Source organism: Pyrgilauda ruficollis, unplaced genomic scaffold (genome assembly GCF_017590135.1).
Source record: "Pyrgilauda ruficollis isolate IOZ18807 unplaced genomic scaffold, ASM1759013v1 scaffold69, whole genome shotgun sequence".
NCBI classification, from domain to species: domain Eukaryota; kingdom Metazoa; phylum Chordata; class Aves; order Passeriformes; family Passeridae; genus Pyrgilauda; species Pyrgilauda ruficollis.
The window spans coordinates 2,869,526-2,893,718 of NW_024528710.1; the positions used below are offsets into that span (position 1 = coordinate 2,869,526).

Here is a 24,193-nt window from a genome sequence, read left to right on the forward strand (position 1 = left end):
AATATTCCATTTGCCTATTTGTTAACTAGAGACCAAATGCTTCATGACTTAATGAAACCAAGTGCTTGATTACACACAGGGTGTTTGTTTGGATTCTTTCTTAAAAAACCCTCCATGTTTAGACTTACCTTTTGATCACAAATTTTATTCTGTGGCCTGCTTTAATTATTTGTTCAAGGCAAGGGATTCCATACCAGGAGGGACTCCTGAAGGGGACGTTCTCTGGCAGCCCTTCAACATAGAGGTCATTTGGATGAGCTTCAAATTTCTTGTATGGAACAGCTCTGGGATCACTGCTCCCCAAAGCCTTGGCTGTTGGAACAAAATACATCCAGTAACTGGACAGACTGGCCAATCAACCTTTATTAAAAGCTAGCTGATACCAATTCCTCAGGCTGTTGCAACTGTGCTCTTAAAATGTGGAACAATGCAGGACATCTAAATCCAACAAAACCCAAGTCTCTGCATGTAAAAAAATGTTAAAGAATTGCCATATTCTATGATGTTGCTGTTGGGCAGTCACAATACCAGACTGGATTGCTTATTGGGTCACAATACATTTGTTTTATCCAAAGTTGTTAATCTGTTATAGAGTATCATGAAAAAAATTTATTCTAGGTCTTAGAAAGTTGACTTTTTTTCTTCATATTTGACAGAATATAAAAATTCACCCAAAAATGTTTTAATACTAATTGTTTTAATACTAATTATGATGATATTGCAGTGGATATAAGTAAACAGCTGTTTCACCACCGAAGGAAAAAAATCCAAACAGGAAGGAATCAAGAGCAATCAGAAGAGCTGTATATGTAAGAGTTAAAATTATTTTAAAACTATGAATTTACCCTGTATAAGCAGTAAACTAAAACATTATTTTTCACTGAACTTCCAGAATTTTAGATATTTGGAAAAAAAAATCTGAACAAAGGTCTCATTCATGCAGACATTCAAAGAAAGGAATGAAAGCAACCTTCAAGAAATACAAAGCCATTCAGAAAAGAAGATAATAATACTGCACTTACCATACATTTTGCAGAAAAGTTGATCTACCATCTTTCTCAGTTTGGTGACTCTGGAATGCCAGTCCTCTTTCACTGTATTTGAGACTGACACAGAACAAAACCAACATTCCTTAATTATATTGGTTATATTTTCAGTTGTTCAATTTATACAATGCATAATCATCCTACATTTTCAGACAACACATAAATGTTGCATGTAAGAAGTATGGATTCAATGTGGAACTAGAAAAAATTACCATAAAATAATGACAGAATATTAAAACTGTCAAAACTCTGCTGAACCACTGACATCACTCTTGCTACAAAATACACACAATGTTTTGGCCTGAAGAACTGCAATATTCCATCATCCACCTCCAAACAGCAGATTCCACTTGGAGATGGAAATAGTTTTTCAATGGTTTCATTTCCTGAAGAATTTATTGATATTCAGTGCAGAATTAGGAATGCGCATGGGATGAAAACTTGCTTTTAAGGGATCAAAGCACATATAATACAAATCACTTCTTGCTCCTGAATATGTCTTTGTGACCAACAAGTGAAGCTTCCCAGTCTCAAAGAACACATTGGCCAGCTTACACACCAGGGGTTTAGTCAGAATGCAAAAGCAATGACTTGTGTTCCATACTTGCACCAGACTGGGCTATCAGCATAAGCACCAGCTGACACTTCCTGAGATCCAACTGGTCTGTCTTGCAGCCAGTATCAGTCTTCTCAGAGTTTCTGGACTGAGGCCATTCCACAAAACCATTCTGACCAGACTATCTCCCACAGGAATGCAAATGAAAATCATCTTTTCCTCTGCCAGTCAAAATACAGGTTTCATACTCATCCCATCCCTTTCCTGCTGGGGACACAAGCTGTCAGGACCTATGGACAGAGCAGGAATTGGACATGGAGCCACAAGGAGCTGAGAGAGCAGGGGTTGGTGCTCCACAGCTCTGTCTCCTGAGATGGCAGTGGACACAGGGAGCAGCAGAGGAGATAATAAATTACTGGGAAAGAGGAAATCCAAACAGGAAGAAAACTGCAGGAAAGGAGGCTCAGACAGCTGCTGTCTCCTGTGTTCTCTGAGATGTGACTGACAGCTCCCAGGGATGCTCTCTTCTCTTATTAGAGAGGATGCAGAGGTCGCACGTACCACTATCAAGTGGTAGCTGCTGATGACAAGCCATATAAGCAACTGTTCAGAACCCTGTGCCATAGAAATTGATTAACACCAGTTTTCTTAGCTACAGGGGTTTTATGAGCAATGCTTTGCTCATAATCAGTACAACCGTATTAAAAATAACTAAAAAAAACAACAAAAAAAAGGCTGCCATAGAAATTGATTAACACCAGTTTTCTTAGCTACAGGGGTTTTATGAGCAATGCTTTGCCTCTGTAATCAGTACAACCGTATTAAAAATTACTAAAAAAACAACAAAAAAAAGGCTAATTTAAACAGCCACATAACAGTCCACTTAAGGCTAAGGCTCAGTTACTAGCCTACCTACTATTTTTGTAGTCGAATTTTGTGCTTGAAGGTACAGTAGGTTATCACGACTCAATCCACTAAGTTAACTTCAGGAAAAGTTTAATTCCTGCACACACCTTAAATAGACATCCTTACGGTACACCTGCTTAATTTAGATCCTTAATATTCACTTTAATACTGTCTTTGATATACTTTTTACAAGAGAACACTATGTGTATATAGGACAAATAGGAATATCACATGTGCTTGTGCAACTCACACATTTGAACACCTACCTGCTGGAACTGTATTGACCACGGGAGCATCTGTCGAATTCAGAAGTTCAGGCCTGAAAGATTTAAGACACGTGTTTGAACAGTGACAGACACTTTGAGAAACTAGCCTCCAGCTAGAGCCTCAAGTAACTACTTACTGAAGGATCAAACCCAAAAACCTCCCAGGCTACATCACAATCCCCAGCACTAAATCCCAACTAATGCTGAAATACCATAAGAGCTGGCTGGAACCCTACTGACAAACTATTTTTCATGCCAATACCCATATCTGATGACTATGGGTATTCACCCATTTCATGGTGACATAAAGGTTCCATTAAACTTACTTCTGAGTTGTGAGATACACTTAATAAGAAACAAAGATAGAAATTAAAAATTTAATCTCTAAAAGAGTAAACTTCAAAGCAGACACTTCTGTTTCCAAAATATATCTAATTTTATCCACAGTTGAACAAACAAAAAAATTAAACATTTTGATGTTTCTCAGAGAGCCAAACTAAATTTTTAGCTGCTCTTGTTACACATTTCAAAATCAATGAACACCAAAAATTAATTTCTGTTAACAACTACGACATATTTGACAAAAGCGGGTGCCAGCATTGCATAAATAATTAGATCTATGTATGATACCTGATTTTAAATGAGACACAAGGTAGATCTACACTTCTTCCTTTTCTAGTTATCTGCAAGCATTAGGATGATAGAAACTGACCATGTTCCTCTTAGATGTAAGCAACTAGCACCCGTGGTAAAGGCAGCATGCACAGAGGCAGGGGCTGCCACTACCCCCAATTCTCAGCCTGACCATTGCAATAATCAGATTCCTGTCCATTTCAAAAACTCTTGCATTAGCCCTACACCACTGAACACAAGAAAACATCAGCTGTTACTCACTGAAGTTTCCTTTAAACTTCAATCAGTCTCCATCTGAGGTCTCCTTCATGTACACTACCTCCAGACACACCAAGGACACCTAAACCACAGGAACCAGTAGCTATGTGTTGGCCTCAAGCTTGCCCTAGGAAATGTTTTATACAAATACAGCCATAGACACCTTGATACAAAATTCCAGCAAGTTTTAAAAAATTAGGCCAGGATCCTCAAACAGGATCAAATATTCCCAAGTCAATGGCTTTCAACATGTATTGCAGCTGCAGAGATCTGAACAGTACAAAGAGATCTGCCCCTGACAAGAAGTCCATAAGATTGAAGAGATCTGTCCAGAGATCTCTGCACCACCACTCTATGTGGTCCACTGGTCTGATAATAAGCTGAATATATCAAAGTGGACATCAACTAAAAACTACTCCTTAGTACCATAAATTAATATGCCAGTAGAAACCAGTTTGGAATTCCGTGAAGAAAATTGAAGCAAAGTGGCACCAGCAGAAAACAATGAGTAATGCAGAGATCAAAACAAAGAACTCCTTACTTCTTAATCACAAAGCGGATCCGCTCCTTTGCCAGAAGGATCCTCTCCAGCCGGGGAATGCCATACGTGGCTGGGCGCCTGAAGGGAATCCCATCTGGCAGCCCCTCCACAACTAAATCTTCTGGATGTGAATGGAAGGTTGTGTATGGGACAGACACTGGACCCTCTGCTTTTATAGCCTCACCTTTAACGAAAAAGGAGAATAAAACCATTAGACTAGTGTCACATTCATATTTTCGGAAAAAACCCTTCACCCAGGATTTTTCTCCTGAGAAGCTGAGAAGCCTCAGAGAAAAAGGAAAACAATTCTTATATCATTTGCTTCTCCTCTGTTTTGCTCCTTTGAAATGTAGTTGGAGATTGTTTAGTTGGTTTTTGCTGTGAATTGTTTTCACTCATTGGCCAATCAGGGTCAAGCTGTGTCGGGGCTCTGGGGAGAGTAACAAGATTCATTATTATCTTTTTAGCCTTCTGTAAGTATCTGTTCTGTATTCTTTAGTATAGTATAGTATAAAATCCTTTAATATAATATGGTATCATAAAATAATAAATTAGCCTTCTGAGAACATGGAGTCAGATTCATCATTCCTTCCTTCATCGGGGCACCCCGCAAATACAACAGACTAGCTTGTGGCTCTACTCAATTACCTGTTTGATATCACTCTGATGAACATTATAATTACCATACAGGCAATAACCCCTGTTAAGATAACATTTAAACATTCAAGCATTCATGTTGTGAGGGACTTTGTTTAATAGCAAAATCACTTTGATTCACAGAAAACAAGCTGCAACCCTGCATACATATGCAGATCACCCTCTTGTCCCTTTATGCAAACATTTAATAACAGTGACCACACCTGTAAGAGTGAGAATTCTCACTATTCTGGTTTTGCTTAATAGAGCTTTTTGAAAGATGAAGTTATTCTCATTATTTTGGTTCTGCTTAATAGAGCATTTTGAAAGATGAAGTTATCTAGACTTAATGATAAACTAAGCATGTTTCAGTTCATGTTCAATTTCTAGCTCTGTTATAATTTGTTACTGCTATTGGCTTACAAGTTATTAATGCCTTGGAGTAGGGGCACACATCCCTTCTTTTCAGTGAATTCCTGAAGTTTCCATGTATTTCAGAAATCCAAAGAACCACTAATGAAATAAAAAACACACTTCTAACACTGCTGAAAAAAGCATGGCCCTCCTAATGAAATCTTTGAAACAAATGAAAAGCAAGTAACCAGCAACTTGGGAAGGAGGGGGGCATACCCCACCATCCTGGACTTCCCATTGTTGCCATGGACTTCCAGACATTTAGCAATTTTGTGTTATTTACTCTTACTTTTTGCCCACTGCTGTTTTGCTTGTAAATAGACTGTTATTTTTTTCACTTACACCTACTAGTAAGTGTAGTATTGCTGGAAAGGGATTGGTTAATACCATCATGGGAGGCAACTCATTCCACAGTGTCTACCCCTTAAATTGTCTTCAACCAAGTTAATTTTCTTCAATGAACTTTGCTATGTGCAAACACCAAAAGCAAAATTAAAGCAATTCACTAAGAATGATGCTCCTTTCTAGAGCAATTAAAATACAGTGAATCAGATTCTGAACTGTATAACCTTGGTGCAAGTTGCTTTCAGTGGGCTGTTTAAATGTCAGATGATAGTCACATCCCAAACATGTAGTAACTCCAAATTACAAGGGCTACTCTGAAAGCACTTCCACTTTTTGTGGCAGAGGCACACCAGCATTTATTTTCACATCTTTACTAATGCTGCTGTAGTTTGTGAGATGTGGACACAAAACATATCTAAGTGCAGCATTTGGAGACAAATTCCAAAGTCTAACACATCTTTTTCTTTCCAAGAGCCATTGGATATATAAGTTTTACTTCACTGTAAAGCAATCATAATAAAAAATGAACAACCAATGAGTGGCAGCCTCTCTTCAGTGCCACTCTAAAGATTCTTTCACTTAAAGACTCAGTGTAATTGCAGAGAAAAGGACAGCTCTCTCAAATGTGGGTGGCCAAGATATGTGAGCATGCAGGTGCTCCAGGAGACTGAGCACAACTGAGAAATAAAATCAAACTTCCCCATTTGGTGCCAAACAAAGATATCCCATTTTGAAATTACTCTGTTCATCAAAAAAGCTCTTTTCAATTTTACTCTTCCCCATTTTATGTCTTCTAACAGTATTTAGCCCTTTGGTGCTGTGAGTTCTGGTGTGCTCCTGAGCCAAGATGCATGCCAAAGAGCAGTCTGTCACTTGCAGTGACAAAGGACTACAGGCAATGGCTTGGAAAGGTGTGTAACACATACCATATTTTTTATCAAACAGCTCTTCAACTTCCCTTCTCAAGTCAGTAATTCGTGTATTCCATTTGTCTGCAAAGAAAAGAGGAGGACAGGTCAAGCTACAAACAAACCTGAGAATCTTGTTACCCCTAAATGAAATATGAAGCATGTACTTTTATTTGTAAACAGGTGCCTCCTGAGTACAGTTCAGACTACACCTTAAAATGCATGGATGCATTAAAAAAAAAGCACAGAATAAAATGTTAAACGTTACTTCTGAAAGATGTACATTAAATAAAGTTTAAAAAACCACAACAAAAACCAGGTTAAAGTAACTTCCAAAAATGATTTCTCTCTTTGATGGCTCAGTCATCAGCTCCTGCTACCTCCAGGGGTAAAGGCAGTTTATAGGTGCTGTTGACAGTTACCTAGATTTGAGTGCAGGAAAACTTGATAAGCTTACAGAAAGCACATGGAGCTGTTTTGGTGGAAATCTGTACAACTACATGGATCAGGAGGCATCTGCCCTTCTCTATTTTAATCCAGTATTTCTCCAAGTCCTGGTGTTGCAAAATGCACCAAGAAATCCTATTTCTGAAAGAAAATACAGCTGCAAAAAAGAAGTTTATCCAAATCCAAACCTGTGCATCCAATTACATTGTCACGTTAAGTAACAAAAAATAACAGGCAGCCTATGATGGTGATTATACTGGTGCAATCCGTCTAAACAGAGACCAGGGCTCTTAAAAATGAAAGCTTGCACTAAAATGTCTCGCCTGCACAACAAAATTACTCAAATCCTTTTCATAAAACAAAGCACTGAAACAAAATCTAGAATTTTCATCTTACCAAAATTGAACTGTATTCCTCTGCTTCTCCCACTACTGCCCGAGTCGTTACCTGACTTGGGGCTTCTCTGTCTCCTCTCACGGGGTATGTAGTCATCATCATCTTAAACAGATAAAAACAAAATCACTGGGTTTTTGTCCAAGAAACTCGTGTGCAGCACTGGAACTGCTTTGAATTTTAAAACTAAAACAGAATTAAGGAACTGTGTTTGCCAGGCAACAAATGTTCAACAAATTACTTAACTGAGAAACTTCAGAAAGCTCCTGTTCCTACCTGTGAAGGAACAATTTGTTCCTTCAAAAGGGACTGTGCAAAGCACAAGAAAGCAAAGAACAAAGCTGCTCCTGTACTTCCTAAGGAAAACAACATTGTCTTCTGAAACATGACTGGGCATCACATGATTGTAAAACAGCCATGCAACAGCAAAAGGAATCACACAATAGATTGTGCAGATAGGGACTACCTTTCTGTTCTGGTACCATACTTCCCAGAAGCATTTCTTAATTACAAATGTTACCTAGAACTACAGTGGGTTTATAAAGCAATGTGTTCTCCAGAATGAAGGAATGATATAACATCTTGTCCGTTCAATGAGTATTATTCATTAACAACACCTGAAAATTATGCAAAAGATATAAACTGCTGTCATGCATCATTTCAAAACCAGCCCACCAAGTCCAATATACTTCAGTATATTGTGGTTTTCTAACACTTCTCCACCAGTTTTGTTTACAGCAGTGCACAATCCAAACTACACTCGACAATATACATACAGTATATTATACAACCAGCACACAATTCTCTTCATTCACTGCCAAGTAATACAGGCTTTGGAAAACACAATTTAGGCAGAAAAATGCCCAACTAACCAACTGAAATCAGTGACTTGGGGAACTGACCTTCACTACTGAGTTCAGCCTCAGAAACCTCACTTCCTTCTGATGATTCATGCTGGGAGGAATCTGAAAGGGAAAAACAGGACAGCTGAATGATTGGCATGACCAAGATTTTTAACCAGCAACTCCATGCCTCTGCATCTAAACCAACACTGTCAAGGAAGCCCCTTGCATTCACAGCAAGCAACAAAAATAGAAGCAAAGATATATTTACCATGAGCCTTTGAACAATTCCAGACAAATGCAAGGAGGTGAAGATTACACATACTCAAAAGTATGTAACTGACAACCAGCTGACTGCTTAAAAAACCTGGGTTTTTACAGTAAAGTGGCTCACCTTTGCTCCTGCCTGGGGACCCAGCATCACCACTGACCCCCATCTCAAACTATTCAGCAAAACCATGTGCAACTTTCACAGTTCTCTTACAGAAACTTGTAGAATACTACCAATCTCAGAAAAAGGTGTTACAAAGCCTTACTCTGGCTTAAGGGCCACACTTACCATCTGTAGCTATAAAATTCTAGTCAAAATCAAGGCACAGTCAGAGCCCAGGTCATTTCCTCTCACACTTCCCCTTCCTCATGCTCCCTCCTCACAGTCACATATAAAGCACATAGCATTATGTTGAGGAAAACAAACCACCTAGATTTCTCTTCTCCAATGAGTTCAGTTAATACTGCAGCTAGCACAGGCAATGAACATCATTCGCCATGATCAGGAGAATTGCTGCTGAATTTCATGCAATGGTACCACTAACTATGGTGATACCCACCTGCAAAACAAAACTAATGGAATTTGCAAGAAGGAGCACTGCTGCTAGCAAAACCTGCCTTGAAAAGCACACAGCTCAGGCTGAAGAGCCACGTGCTCAGAGAGAAGCCAGCAGGACAATGGTGTACTGCTCACATCCTGCCAAACCACTAAACCTTGGGTGACCAGCACCTTACAAATGCCTTTCATGACTTAAAATAATGACGATTACCATCACAATTTGCTTATAGCAAGCCCCAGAGTAGTGTGATTTGGGAGATTAAAAGCAAAACAAAGAAAAAAATCAAAAAAGCCAACCTGGTGGAAGTATGAAAAGAGGATGATTGGAGAAGATGTACAATTTCAATTAGGCAACATCTTTGCAAATATTTATATGAAAAAATATTCAATTATGGTAATTTATAAGCACAAAAACCACATCTGAAATGCTATAATTTTATTTCCACATATTTTCCTTCACTGATATCAGAACTCTGGTGGCTACTTCAAAAATATGAAGTAAAAAACATATTCCTGACTGCACAGAATCTTATAAAAGCATACAGATTAATTTGCCCCTAAACTCACCTTCATCAGCTCCAGCTAACCTGGGGGATTCCAGGCACACCATAGTTCTGCCACTTCCCTTTTCACCGTCTTGCCAAGGTTACCAGAGAGGAAAAACAGTGAAGACCCCCAATGACACAGAACAAAATAGACCAAAACCAAAGGTTTTCCTTGAGGGAAACAATCACTTGTTCAAATCTGCATCACTGGCTGTAGCTTTCAGACAACCTTCTGGAAGAGCCAGATCTGCCTGGCTATAACTTATCTGGATTTTTAGATTGTCATTCTGCCTACTTTGCTCTTAGGGCCACAGCTGTCTGCCCACATCACCTCACTATCACGTTGGGATCACCAAATGTAGGAGTTGATATGGTCATAACACACAAAGTAACACCACACAATTTAAAACAGCCTTAAGCCATTTAGCACTGGCTTGACGCCGTTTTGAATAGTGTGGTATTACTTTGTGTGTTATGATCTTTCTTGTCCAGCCCTTTCTTCTTCCGCATTACACCCTTTTATACCCTTTACCTTACATGCATTACGCCTGTGTGACCTCTGTGCCCTTTTATGACTGGTCAGTGCACCTTGGCACTCCTTGTCTCATTGCTTTCAATACTCTTCACCTGCTTCTCTAAGCTGTAGCCCATTGGGGCTGAGGCTCAGCCGCAGCCCAAATCCCAACTACCACAAAATGTGTGCCTGCACAGAGTGGTGTGATTTAGGAGATTAAAAGCAAAGTAAAACAAAAATCAAAGAAGCCAACCTGGCGGAAATAGGAATAAAGAAAGGCTGGAGAAGATGTACAATGTCAATGAGGTTACATATCTCAAAATATTTCTGTGAAAAAAATATCCTAGGATGTTAATTTGTCCTCACAAAAAAGACTTCACATCTCAAAGGCTATAACTTTATTTCCACATCTGTTCCTGTACTGACAACAGAACTCTGGTAGCTGCCTTCAAAAATATAAAGTAGAATACACACTCCAGACAGCACAGAACCTTAGAAAAGCAGACAGATTAATGTGTCCATAAGCCAAATCAAACCAAACCAAACCACAGAATAAAGGACAGGTACAGAATCACAAAAAATACCAGGTAAAGTATCTTTAAGGATGCTAAACTCAAGTGCATGAATGCGTTTCGGTGGAGAACCCAACTGAAAGGATCAGGAAAGAACGCAACCAGAAAATCCCAACTTGCTGTGCATCAATTTATGTTGTCACGTCAAATAACAAAAAAACAACATAGATAGCCTACGATGATGATTATACTGCTGCAGTTCATCAACATGAAGCCCAGGGCGCTAAAATGAAGACTTGAACTAACACATCTCACTCCTGCAGCACAAAATTACCCAAAACGTTTTCATAAAAAAAACCAGGGAGATAAAATAATCTTGAATTTTTATCTTACCAAGACTGAACTCAATGATTTCTCCTCTCTCAGCATCGGCAGATTCATTTGCCAAAATTTCAGTCTTCATTTTCTTTTCAGCTGATAGGTATTCTTCATCATCATCTTTAAGAAACAATAAAAAACCCCCTGTATTTTTGTCCACGGAATTCGCATGCAGAACCGGAACTGCCTTGAATTTCGAAACTAAAACAGAAATAAGGAATTATGTTTATCAGGGCAACAAATATTCAACGAATTACGAACATGAGCAACTTCAGAAAGCTCCTATTTGTACTCATTCCTCAATGAGTATTTTTCATTAACAACACCTGAAAATTATGCAAAAGATATAAACTGCTGTCATGCATCATTTCAAAACCGCCCACCAAATGCAATATGCTTCAGTATATTTTGGTTGTCTAATACTTCTCCACCAATTTTGTTTACCAAGCAGTGTTGTATTGCACTAAATAGTTATTTAGTTGTTTGCACTGGGTGTTTGGTAGTTTGCACTGTTCACATGATTTGTATCCTATGACCACATGGTCCTCCCCTTTTCCCCTCTGCCTAAGTGTCAGTGTGGTGGTCTCTCCCTGGTTTACCCCTCCACTCACCCCTCCTCACTGGTATCCCATTGGCTGTGGTCCTCTTCCTCAGTCCCCCATTCCCCCAGGTATAAAAGTCTCCCACCATCAGGCAATGTTCTCTTTCCCATCTGGGGGGGTCACCTGAGTCTGAGGTGTCTCCACACAAGTCAATAAACAGAGGACATTAGTTCCCACATGGAGAAGAGCACTTCTGGTCTTTTGTCTTTTGTCCATGTAAGATCGTGTGGGCTGGGGTCCATAGCCAGCTGGAATGGACCTGAAAACCCTACCCAGACACAGATTTTTACCGCTGGCGCCCAACATGGGGCACCATTTGTTGCAGCTTGAATTGCTGCTAGTAAAGTTCAAGGTAAAGAAACAAAAAAGGGCCTTTGCATAATATCCACAGATGTTTCATTCAGCCGCGCGGTGAGATGTTCAGGTCCCTGGCCACACACACATTCAGGGTCCAGCATTCCCTCCCCAAGTGCTAGGGGACTAATCCTGGTCTCGGGGCAGTACAAAGATACAGCCTAATCAGGGAAATGGGAGGCAGTGGCCCAGGAATATAAGAAGAGACATAGGAACAGAGGAAGGAGACAATGGTGTGTAACTTAGGGGTTGCCCCCCAGGGCTTCCTCAAAGCAGTGCACAATCCAAACTACACTCAACACCAGCACACAATTCCCTTCATTAAGTGCCAAGTAATGCAGGCTTTGCAAAACACACTCTGAATAGAAAAATGCCCAACCAACTGAAATCAATGACCTGCAGAACTGACCATCAACAGTGACCTCAACCTCAGGATTTTCAGTTTTTTCAGACAAGTCATGTTGGGAGGAGTCTGAAAGAGAAAGATAGGACTGTTGAATGATGGACATGGACAAGATTTTCAACCAAACACCCCATGCCTTTGCATCTAAACCAATATTGTCAAAGAAACCTCTTGCATTCACAGCATGCAAGAAAAACACAAGAAAAGATATTTTACCAAGAGCCTTTGAGCAATTCCTGACAAAGGCAAGGAGGTGAGGATTACACTAGCTGAACTGACGCAAGTGTAATCCTGCACAGACTCCAGACTGCACAGAACCTTAGAAAAGCAGACTGATTAACGTGTCCATAAGTCTAACCAAACGAAACCAAACCATAGACTAGAGGAGGATCACCAGATGAAGCATCTTTATGCAGGCTAAACTGAAGTGTATGAATGCATTTCTGTGGAGAACTCAAGTGAAGGGATCAGGAAAGAATAGAACCAGAAAATCCCAACTTGCTGTGTATCCATTTACATTGCTATGCCAAATAACAAAAAATAGGAGTGGCTATGATGATGATTATACAGCTGCAATTCACCTACACGGACCCCAGGGTTCTAAAATGAAGGCTTGCACTAACACATCTCACTCCTGCAGCACAAAATAACCCAAAATGTTTTCACAAAACAAAGCAGGGAGATAAAATCATCTTACTGCAGTTGAAATATTTTGATTTTCTTCTCCTTCTATTGGCAGTTTCCTTAGCCGACCTGGTGTTCATCCTCCTCTTTCTCTTGCTAGGCGGCAGGTACTCATCATCATCGTCTTCTAAAAAAAACAATTTAAAAAACCCATGGTTTTTTTTGGCCTTCTATGGACCAAAAGTCAGGCATAGCTCTAGAACAGCCTTGATTTTCAAAACTTAAGCAGAAATAAGGAACCGTGGGCACCAAACTTTGCAGTAAATTACTTACTTGAGTACCTTCAGAAAGCCCCTGTTCTTACCTGTTTTCTAATTCATCACCACCAGGCTCGTTTACCAAGCAGTGCACAATCCAAATTACACTCAACACCAGCACACAATTCTCCGTATTCGGTGCCAGGTACTGCAGGCTTTGCAAAACACACTCTGAATAGAAAAATACCCAAAAACCTGTAATCAATGACCTGCAGAACTGACCTTGACTAGTGATTTCAGCGTCAGAATCCTCACTTGCTTCTGATGAGTCATGTTGGGAGGAATCTGAAAGGGAAAAAAGAAGAATGCTGAATGATGGACATGGACAAGATTTTCAACCAAACACTCCATGCCTTTGCATCTAAACCAACATTGTCAAGGAAGCCCCTTGCACTCAGAACATGCAACAAAAATAGAAGCAAAGATATTTTACCATGAGCCTTTGAGCAATTCCAGACAAAGGCAAGGAGGTGAGGATTACACTTGCTGAACTGCACAGGCTACACTGCACAGCTGCTGCTATGACTGAAGGAAATTCCAGTGTCCTGGCTTTGTAGGCTTAATACAATCATAAGTATATTCCCCTCTCTTACCCAGAACTACTGAAAATATAAACAAAGGCTGCCCGTCCCCACAAATTAGGTATTTTTTTACCAGCTCCACAGACTCATGGATACTGCACTATGATGACTTCCATAACAGGCTGCAAGGGCAACAATCAAACATGGGAGGGATATTCATGATCACAATGCTTTTGTTGGGGCAGAGTGCACCAACAACACAAGCAGGATTCGCCAATCAACACTCAGTGTGAGAAAGAGCAATTTATACTTAACTGCACTACAGTTAAACAAAGTGAAGCTAATTGTATCTGGAACTCTATCCAAATTAAGTAGCAGTGCATGAAGGAACATATTTTAGTTATTCCAGCAGAGTAAAGCTGCACTTGTGCATTTTGAAGAGTATCTTGTTTCAGATCTCTGTAAGCTGGGGTATGGTATCACTTTGGGAGCATGTCTGAAGGAATCTCTGCCTCAAAAGCTTCTCTTCACACGATGTGTGGGGTGTAGAGCAGAAAGTCAGCTCTATCTACTGGGACACCTTAATGGAGTATATTTGAACTGTGTCAAATACATCATCCAGTTCATGGAAATCAGTACCATGTTTTGATCTAATTCCAAGGGAGTGCTGGGTACAGAACTAGCAAATGCAAAGCTGTACAAAAAGGAAGAATTAGGAGTTGTTTTACTAGACATGAACATAAAGTACAGTAGTAAAAACCTGTCACATCAACTGATCATTTAGAACCTGGCTGAGAGAAGTAAACAAGATTAAAACAATTAACATTATACAGCATTTTTGGAAATAGGTATTGCATTTTTGGAAATTTAAGAATAGGTATTGGACTGGAAAATGGTCTATCTAATCTAGCACCAAATCCCTGAGAAACACTCAGCATTAAGGGAATTGTACAAAAACTCAAATCAAATGGCAGCAAAGTTCTGGAAGAAAACTCCCAGATGGGACATTTCTTCTTAGGACACATTACACCAATGGCATTAAACATTGAAGTACGTTTTTTTAACAACATATCATCATCACTAGGTCTAATCTGACCTTGGGTAAATACACACAGCTCCTATGTAAGAAGCCTTCCTCGCAGTTCTAAATGTTCTCATTCACTAGCACTGGCTTCAGTTTCTCAAGCATGATTTTCTTCCCTTCAAAACAAGTTCTTCTGACACACATAACCTCAACTTTCTGGTTGCTGAATTCCAATCACACCATGCTGCCCACTCATCCAATCTCATTAAGACCACCTCAGACACCTTCATCAGCTCCAGCTAACCTGGGGGATTCCAGGCACACCATAGTTCTGCCACTTCCCTTTTCACCGTCTTGCCAAGGTTACCAGAGGGGAAAAACAGTGGAAACCTCCAGTGACATATGTTATACATATATATAATTTGAGCTGTTTATACTATAAAATAAGTACATGTTATAATGTTTAGAATAAATATATAGGGATGATTTAAACTCACATGCGGGGTCTGAGGAATGCTATGGAAAGACCGCATACCATTACAAAATTGCAGCCTACAGCAGGAAGGGGTCCAATTTACAATCGAATGGACCTAGCCTGGGTGGAGACCAACTGCACCTGAACGCTATCGGAACGCTATCGGAGGAATTGCATTCAAATGTCAAGTTCCGTAACCTCACCACCAGCCATCACTGCCTGCCAGGAGCCACACTGTCAAACACAACCTGGAGGAAGAGGACAATGTTAATATGCCTGACTAGCACTCATTGCTAGCCAGGAACTGTGTTCTCCAGTCCAGCCCGAAGAAAGGAAACAACATGAATATGATTGACTGTGGAAAGAATAAGAGAGACTCTGCCTCGGACCAGAAAAAAAGCATAAAACCAGACTGTATCAGACCGCATTTGTGAACAGAGGAGGATCCGATGTGATAGAGATCGGGCCAATGTTCACCCAGTGCTGATCCCAGAGTCTACGCTGTCCCTTTGATTGTGGCTATCGAGATTGTATATCGGTCGTGAAATAAAATCTATCTTTATTAATTTTTAATTTGGCGTTATCGAGTTTTACCTATAACACATAGAACAAAATAGACCAAATCTAAAGGTTTTCTTTGAGGGAAACAATCACTTGTGCAAATCTGCATCACTAGCTGTAAGTTTCAGACAAACTGCTGGAAGAGCTTTAAATGCATCTTCTGTGTATTTCTTTACTTATACATGGATTAAAGCCAAAACTATAAAATCCAAACACTGCCACTGATTTGTCTGTGTCATTCATTTTTGTGAGGATTGGCAATAAATAATTTCATTGTACAGAATCCAGACATGGCTGCCTACTCTGTATGCCTATTTAAACCACAAATGAAATTTAAGTTAGACTGCTACCTGCAACTTTTAGCCACTGCCTCAAGACCTTTTCATAAATACCAGCCTTTATGAACAACAGATATTCAGCAAAACCACATGCAGCTTCCACAGTTCTCTTAGAGAAACTTGTAAAATACAACAAATCTCAGGAAAAGGTGTGCTACAAAGCCTTACTCTGGTTCAAAGGGCAACACTCAGCTTCTGTAGCTATAAAATTCAAGTCAAAACTAAGGCAGAGTCACAATCTCAGTCATTTCCTCTCACAATCAAGTATAAAGCACATGGCATTATGCTGAGGAAAACAAACCACCTAGATTTCTCCTCTTGGAGAAATAAGTTCAGTTAATACTGCAGCCTGCATGAGTAATGAATTTCACTCTCCTTTATCAGGAGAATTGCTGCTGAATTTCATGCAATGGTACCACTAACTATGGTGATACCCACCTGCAAAACAAAACTAATGGAATTTGCAAGAAGGAGCACTGCTGCTAGCAAAACCTGCCTTGAAAAGCACACAGCTCAGGCTGAAGAGCCACGTGCTCAGAGAGAAGCCAGCAGGACAATGGTGTAGTGTTCGCATCCTTCCAAATCACTAAACTTTGGGTGATGAGCACCTTACAAATGCCTTTCATGACTTCAAATATGACAACTCCCATCACAATTTGTTTATAGCAAGCCCCAGAGTGGCATGACTTGGGAGTATTGTGGGATATGTATTTTTTTCTTTCTCATGGAATTTTCTTCCCATTTGTTGCCAGGGAAATGATGAATAGATGGCAGTAAAGACAGAAAATAGGTGGTTGATTACCTTGGCATACTGCTGGAATGTTTACGGGGGCAGGAAGGGGAAGCTGGGTTGTTTTGGCAGTCTCTTAGCTGGGCATGGGCAGCCTGCCTGGTTGGAAGCAGAGATGGTTGTGTGCTCTTCCTTTGCCTTAGACCTCTCCTATACAATGTTTTTACACACTGCCATGAAGCTCTGCCTGCTGCCATCTTGTTAGCCTGTTCCTTGCAAGAGATTTAATCCTGGCCACTACACTAAGATTCACCAGCTCCATGAGGGAGCAGCACGGTCCCCGTGGCTGCCTGGGGAAGACATCCTTCCCCCCTTTTTCCCTGGACCCACTGCATGGACAGCCAGCTTGACCTGGAGCAGGATTTCCACAAGGCCTTTTCTTGCACAGTAGTGTGACGTGACAATAAAGCGCTTCCTGCTTTCCAAGTGTGAGAAACAACTGCTCACTTTGAAAATTTAAAAAGGTTTATTAAACCTTAACAAAAATACAACAAAGGACTGCATAAGGAAAAAGTTACAGCACTGGGAACTGCCCACGTACATACCATGTGGCCAGTTTGTCTTCAAGATGGGTGCTCAGTCTTTTATACCCCTGGGGGTTGCATCAGCCAGCCCTGGCCCCTCCCAAAGTCTGTCAGTCAGCTCTTCTTTGCCATTTATTGCTGGAGACTGCTTTCCTGTAACTTGACTGGAGGTCAGGTGTTGCCATGCCTCAGCCCTAAGCAACAAGCTTTTCCATTCCCGACTGCCCCAGGTAAGGGACACATGTGCACGTCTTCTTTTTACCTGTCCTACACAACCCAGGCTGTCTGATGGTCACAATACAGGGGGGAAAGGGAACTATGGGGCGAACAGAGGACGTCTAAACTACAATAACATAATTATACATCACTAAAGCTTTTTCTTAATATTCCCACAATAGTTATCCTTTAATTGCGAGAGCCAATCATCTCATTATCCTTCTATAACACAAGCATGCCCCAGCTGCCATTCCAGACAAAGGCAAGGAGGAGAAGCTCACACTTGCTAAACTGCACATGTGACACTGCAGAGTTGGTGTTATGACTGAAGAAATTCCATTGTCTTGGCTTTGTAGGGTTAATACAGTGGCAAAGACCGATCACCTTGCGTGGGTGCTGTCACGATCCACTAGCACAAGTGGGGGCTGTGATGGTTCGTTAACTCATCTCAGAGTACAAAAAAACAACATAGAGGGGAGTTCAGTATTAATAAAAACAAATGCACCTTTTATTGAGTGCCCACAGCAATGCAATAGAGGGATTAGAAAAGGAGATAAAGGATAGACAGAGAGAGAGAGAAAGAGGGGAAAGTATAGAGGTACCAATGGAGAGACGAAATCCTCATGGTCTGGCCAATAGAATCTGTCTTGTCATATCAGGGAGAATCTCAAAGTCTTGGTTAATTCAGGGCCTATTATAGTCCTCTGCTGAGAGGGGAACAAGTAAAAGACAATGGAGAATAAGTCTATTGAAACTGCTGAGGGGGAATAAACACAATGAAGAATAACTGTATTGAAGCCATCGAGGGGGAACAGGTCATGCACGCAGCAGTGAGTAAGAGCAATTGTCTTCTTGGTCCAACGACCACACCTGCAGGCAACACTTGGCAAACATCTCGCTATGGTCATGCCAACCCCTGCTGTGTTAAAATTATAGGGGTCTCAGTCTCAGTCCTTGGGAGGGGGCTTTAATCTCCGTTTGTCACGGTGGTCGTGAACCAGATAAAGGATTTTCCGTGAGGGACCACCAAAGTTACCCCAGAAAGTTCATTTGGCCAAGAGGTGGGGAAATTCATGGGCCATTGTCATGAAGCAGGTGCAAGCATATAGGGCGAGTCATTCCTTTGCCAGCCCCTGCTCAAAGCAGTGTACCATGGCAGCACTGCCAACACAGCTGTGAACAATAACTTGGTGAGCATCCACCTCAACCAGGCCAGAAATCCAGGGAGAGTCCTCAGGGTCCCGGTGTTATAGATGGATAATGAGATGGCTCTTGCAATTAAAGGATAACTATTGTGGGAATATTAAGAAAAAGCTTTAGTGATGTATAGTTATGTTATTGTAGTTTAAACGTCCTCTGTTAATAAACCTTTTTAAATTTTCAAAGTGAGCAGCTGTTTCTCACACCGGTCTCTGCCCTTGCAATGGTCGTGAGGCAAATGAGGAAAAACTGGGACCATCTCTGACAGGTGCTGGGAGCGTGCACCCTTCCTCCCCGGAATGGGAGCCAATGCCACCCCAGGGAGTCGCACTGCTGTGACACACTGCCCCCTGCAGCCGCCGGGCGGCACTGCAGCCTCTCCGCCTCCACAGCTGCCAGAGTGCCCTCTGCTGGCTGCCAGTGTAACCACACCGCAGCGGACTTGGCTTCACGGGCGGGAAAATGCCGTTAATGCGTTTTCTTCTTTGTGCTCGTTGCTGATGTTGATGTGCTTGTTTTTTTCGTCTTGTTTTTTAGAGATACATACATAGATAGATATACATATGAGAGAAATGCTACTAACTTCGAAAAATTTAGAAAGGTTTATTAAAACCTTATCAAAAAGACAACAGAAGATAGAATAGAGAAACTATTACGGCACCAGGAGTAAAGGATCTTTCCCACCATGTGCTCACCCACACAAAGGGGGTTTCGCCTTTTAACCCTTTAGCCCCTCCCAAAATCCTGTCCATCGACTCCTTCTTCACTGTCCAGTGGTGGAGATCACTGCCTGACACCTTGATTGGAGCTCAGGTGCTGCCATGGTAACAAGTGACCCTCCCAAATGCCCAAAACCCTGATAACAATGCAAGGGGGGTAAAACACAACTATAAATCTATAAAACTTATCTTAATAGATATACATGATATCTGCATTTTAATTGTGAGAGTCAATCATCACATTACTCAACTATCACACACAGAATAGAAAAAAACTATTATTCATTTTCCCATTCCTTTGCGGGGAAGCCATGTATTTCATAGTCATTAAAATTTTAGATGAAGGGGGTCATCTTTCCGTTCCAGGGAGGGCCACACCAGGGCCCTTGCCCTTTTTGGAATACTACTATGCTTTAAAGCAATAAAAAGAGCTGAGAAGTAAAACAAAACAAAAATCAGAAAAGTCAACTAGGTGAAAATATGAAAAGATAATGCTTGGAGAAGATGTACAATTTCAATTAGGTGACATCTTCCACATATTTCTGTGAAAAAATATCCAATGATGTTACTGTATCCTCACAAAAACCACTTTACTTCTCAAAGGCTATAAACTGTCTTTTCACATCTGTTCCTGCACTGACATCAGAACTCTGGTGGCTGCCTTCAAAAATATAAAGTAAAAAACATGTTCCTGACTGCACAGAACCTTATAAAACCAGACAGATTAATGTGGCCATAAGCCAAAGCAAACCAGACAAAACCACAGAATAAAGGAGAGGTACAGAATCACAAAAAATCCCAGGTGAAGCATTTTTAACCGTACTAAACTGAAGGGCATGGATGCGTTTCTGTGGAGAACCCAACAGAACTGATCATGAAACAACATAACCAGAAAATCCCAATTTTCTATCTGTCTATTTATGTCATCATTTCGAATAACAAAAACCAACAGAGACAGCCCTATGATGATGATTATACTGCTGCAAAACTTCTACACAGAGCCCATGGTTCATAAATTAAATTCCAAAAAGGCTGTAGATCTTTTAATTTCTTAGCATCTGTAATACTCTCAAAAAGGTTCCAAACAATCAGTTAATGTGACAGTTATTTTTGCAATGACACTGAATTTTCTGCAGCAAAAAATTACCCAAAACCTTTTCATAAAACAAAGCAGGGAAATAAAATCAACTTGAATTTTCATCTTACCAGAATTCAAGTCTTCTGCATTTCTTCTTCCAGTACAGGCAGCTTCATTAGCTAACTTGGTGCTCTTCTGTCTCTTGTCAGGTGGTAGGTAGTCATCATCATCTTCTTTAAGAAAAAAAAAAAGAAAAAAAATGCTTTTTTGTCCAAGGAACTCGAGTGCAGCACTGAAACAGCCTTGAATTTAAAAACTCTACTAAAATAAAGGAACTGTGTTTATCAGGGCAACAAATTTTGCAACACATTACGAACATGAGTAACTTCAGAAAGATCCACTTCTTAACTGTGAAAGGAACGACTTGTTCCTTCAAAAGGGCCTGTGCAAAGCACAAGAGAGCAAAGAACAAAGCTCCTCCTGTACTTCCTAAGGAAAACAACATTGTCTTCTGAAACATGACTGGGCATCACGTGATCATAAAACAACAATGCAACAGCAAAAGGAATCGCAGAATAAATTGTGCAGATATGGAATACCTTTGTTATCTAACTGGCAGCAGTATCATTCCACTAGTAGATCACAAAAGAAAGCACCTATGTTTTTTGTTGAAAACCTCAAATGTTCTAAACACACATTATAAACCAGTTTAAAACTAATGGGTGCCAATGAAATTCATCAAACAGGTCAAATCTGCCTTAAACACACACAAGTGAACAGACAGGAGAACAGCAAACCTAGCAATGTGTCAGAGAGCTGCTACTCAGCCTGGCACTTCCCAATCCACCCTGATCTTCCTTAAGCTCATGAGCTTTTGAGGCTGCCCAATTAACAGTACCTCCAACCTCAGAGAGAACAAACGGGTAGAGCAGACTAAGAAAACTAATTTCACATGCACAAAACCATGCACCCACGTCACCAAGGGTATGGTTTACTTAGCAAGAATAACAACACATATTGACAGATCTTGTTCCAATTCACTTCTGTTATACTCTGTCACAGAAAACCTTTCCAGAGCACTTTTACTGCTGTGGTAAAGGCCTTTACATATAAGCAGAACTCAATGACTCTTCTCATATCAAATTTTCTGTTGAGGTAACATTGCAGTTATTTCCATGCTGCATTGTAAAATGGTGAAAGCAATGCCAGAAGTGTCCTCTTTCTCACAAATGCTCTGCCTACTTTACAATTTGCTGACTGGGTGCTCTTAGTCTAATTCCACAAGCAAGCACTGCAAAAGCCCATCTCAGCAGTGTTTTAAAGCAGCTCCAGGACACTCATTCACAAACACAACACAGGTCACCTCCTACCTAGATCCTAGCATGAGGACAGCAGGGACACTGCTTAACAGCTCTAGAGCCACTTGGATGACAACGGGAACTGCTCAGTGCAAAGGTGTGGATCTCACAGTTATCAATATTAGACAGACACCATGAGGCTCCACTTACACCACCTGCAGCACTGCCTTTCTGTTCTGGCACCATTCTTCCCAGAAGCATTGCTTAACTACAAATGTTACATCTAACTACAATGTGGTTAAAAAGCAATGGGTTCTCCAGAATGAAGGAATGTTACAACATCTTCTCCGCTCAATGGGCATTTTTTATTAACAACACTTGAAAATTATGCAAAAGATACAAATTGTTGTCAGGCATCATTTCAAAACCAGCCCACCAAATCCAACATGCTTCAGTATATTGTGGTTTTCAAAAACTTCTCTACCAGATTCGTTTACCAAGCAGTGCACAATCCAAATTACATTCAACACCAGCACGCAACTCTCTTCATTCACTGTGAAGTAATTCAGGCTTTGCAAAACACATTCTAGATAGAAAAATGCCCAACCAACTGAAATTCAGGACCCATGGTACTGACCTTCTATGGTGACCTCAACCTCAGGTTTCTCGCTTATTTCTGGTAAGTCATGGTGGGAGGCCTCTGAAAGGGAAAAACAGGACAGTTGAATGATGAACATGGACAAGATTTTCAACCAAACACTCCATGCCTTTGCATCTAAACCATATAGGTAAAACCTTATGAAACAAGGGCCTTGTTACCCTTGTAAAATCATGGCTCAGGCCTGCTACTTCAGCTAAGCAGAAAAGGACTATGGCAAAGTGACAGAGGTGCATTGGAGGCAGAAAAGAAGTTATATAACCATGACGTGCTCACACTGTGGTTGGGGTGGTTGGTTGAAATAGATCTGTTATACCAAAATAGAATGTAACAGATAATGGGTTACCTGCTTAAAAAAGGCCTGTTTTTTGCAATAAACATCTCTGCTTTGCATCTGCCTGGAGACTCTGCATCACTTCGCTTTGTGCAATTTATCCTCACAAAATAAAATTATACCTCTCATAGGCTCTAACTGTATTTCCACATCTTTTCCTTCACTGTTATCAGAACTCTAGTAGCTGCCTTTAAAAACATGAAGTAAAAAACATATTCCTGACTGCACAGAACCTTATAAAAGCAGACAGATTAAAGCGTCCACAAAACCAAACCAAATCTAACCACAGAATGAAGGAGAGGTACAGGATCACAAAAAATCCCAGATGAAGCATCTTTGAGCAGGCTAAACTGAAGAGCATGGATGTGTTTCTGTGGAGAGCACAACAGGAGGGATCATGAAAGAACACAACCGGAAAATCCCAAGTTTCTGTGTGCCTATTTACGTCATCATATCAAATAACAAAAAACAACCAAGGTAGCTAATGGTGATGACTATACTGCTGCAATACATCGACACAGACACCATGGAGCTTACATGAAATCCCAAAAATGGTTCTTTTTTAGCCTAATCCTGTCAAAAAGGTTCTAAGCGATCAGTTGATGTGACAGTTATTTTTGCAACTATACTGAACTTTTTGGCACCACAAAATCACCCAAAACTTTTTCATAAAACACAGCAGGGAGACAAAACCATCTTTAATTTTCCTCTTACTAAAATTAAATTCTTCTGCATTTCTTCTCCCAGTACTGGCAGCTTCAGCAGCCGAACTGGGGCTCCTCAGGATCCCTTCACTGGGCAGATAGTCATCATCACCGTCATTATCATCACCAACATCAACATCATCTTTAAGAAAGAAAAAAACCAAACAATTGGTTTTATGTCAAGGGAACTCGTGTGCACCACAGGAACTGCTTTGAATTTCAGAACTAAAACAGAATTAAGGAACTCTGCCTATCAGGACAACAAATTTTGCAACAAATTAATTAACTGAGTAACTTCAGAAAGCTCCAGTTCTTACCTATGAAGGAACAACTTGTTCCTTCAAAAGGGCCTGTGCAAAGCACGAGAAAGCAAAGAACAAAGCTGCTCCTGTACTTCCCAAGGAAAACAACATTGCCTTCTGAAACATGACTGGGCATCACATGATCGTAAAACAACCATGCAACACCAAAAGGAATCACAGAA

At 40.5% G+C, this 24,193-nt stretch overlaps 1 protein-coding gene across 1 annotated transcript in view; it reads right to left on the reverse strand.

Annotated features, from left to right (window-relative positions):
* The window catches only part of GTF2I (general transcription factor IIi), a 74,483-nt gene that overhangs the window by 18,455 nt on the left and 31,835 nt on the right, over positions 1 to 24,193 (reverse strand). Inside the window, exons 13-27 of the mRNA XM_041484916.1 lie at positions 23,720 to 23,851; positions 22,651 to 22,713; positions 20,844 to 20,948; positions 13,492 to 13,554; positions 13,026 to 13,139; positions 12,335 to 12,397; positions 10,985 to 11,089; positions 9,588 to 9,656; positions 8,252 to 8,314; positions 7,353 to 7,454; positions 6,528 to 6,593; positions 4,207 to 4,390; positions 2,775 to 2,827; positions 1,023 to 1,106; positions 129 to 312 (exon numbers count right to left, since the gene is read on the reverse strand). Of these exons, the coding sequence (XP_041340850.1) occupies positions 129 to 312; positions 1,023 to 1,106; positions 2,775 to 2,827; positions 4,207 to 4,390; positions 6,528 to 6,593; positions 7,353 to 7,454; positions 8,252 to 8,314; positions 9,588 to 9,656; positions 10,985 to 11,089; positions 12,335 to 12,397; positions 13,026 to 13,139; positions 13,492 to 13,554; positions 20,844 to 20,948; positions 22,651 to 22,713; positions 23,720 to 23,851 (1,450 nt within the window). The remainder of the gene's footprint in view (positions 1 to 128; positions 313 to 1,022; positions 1,107 to 2,774; positions 2,828 to 4,206; positions 4,391 to 6,527; positions 6,594 to 7,352; positions 7,455 to 8,251; positions 8,315 to 9,587; positions 9,657 to 10,984; positions 11,090 to 12,334; positions 12,398 to 13,025; positions 13,140 to 13,491; positions 13,555 to 20,843; positions 20,949 to 22,650; positions 22,714 to 23,719; positions 23,852 to 24,193) is intronic.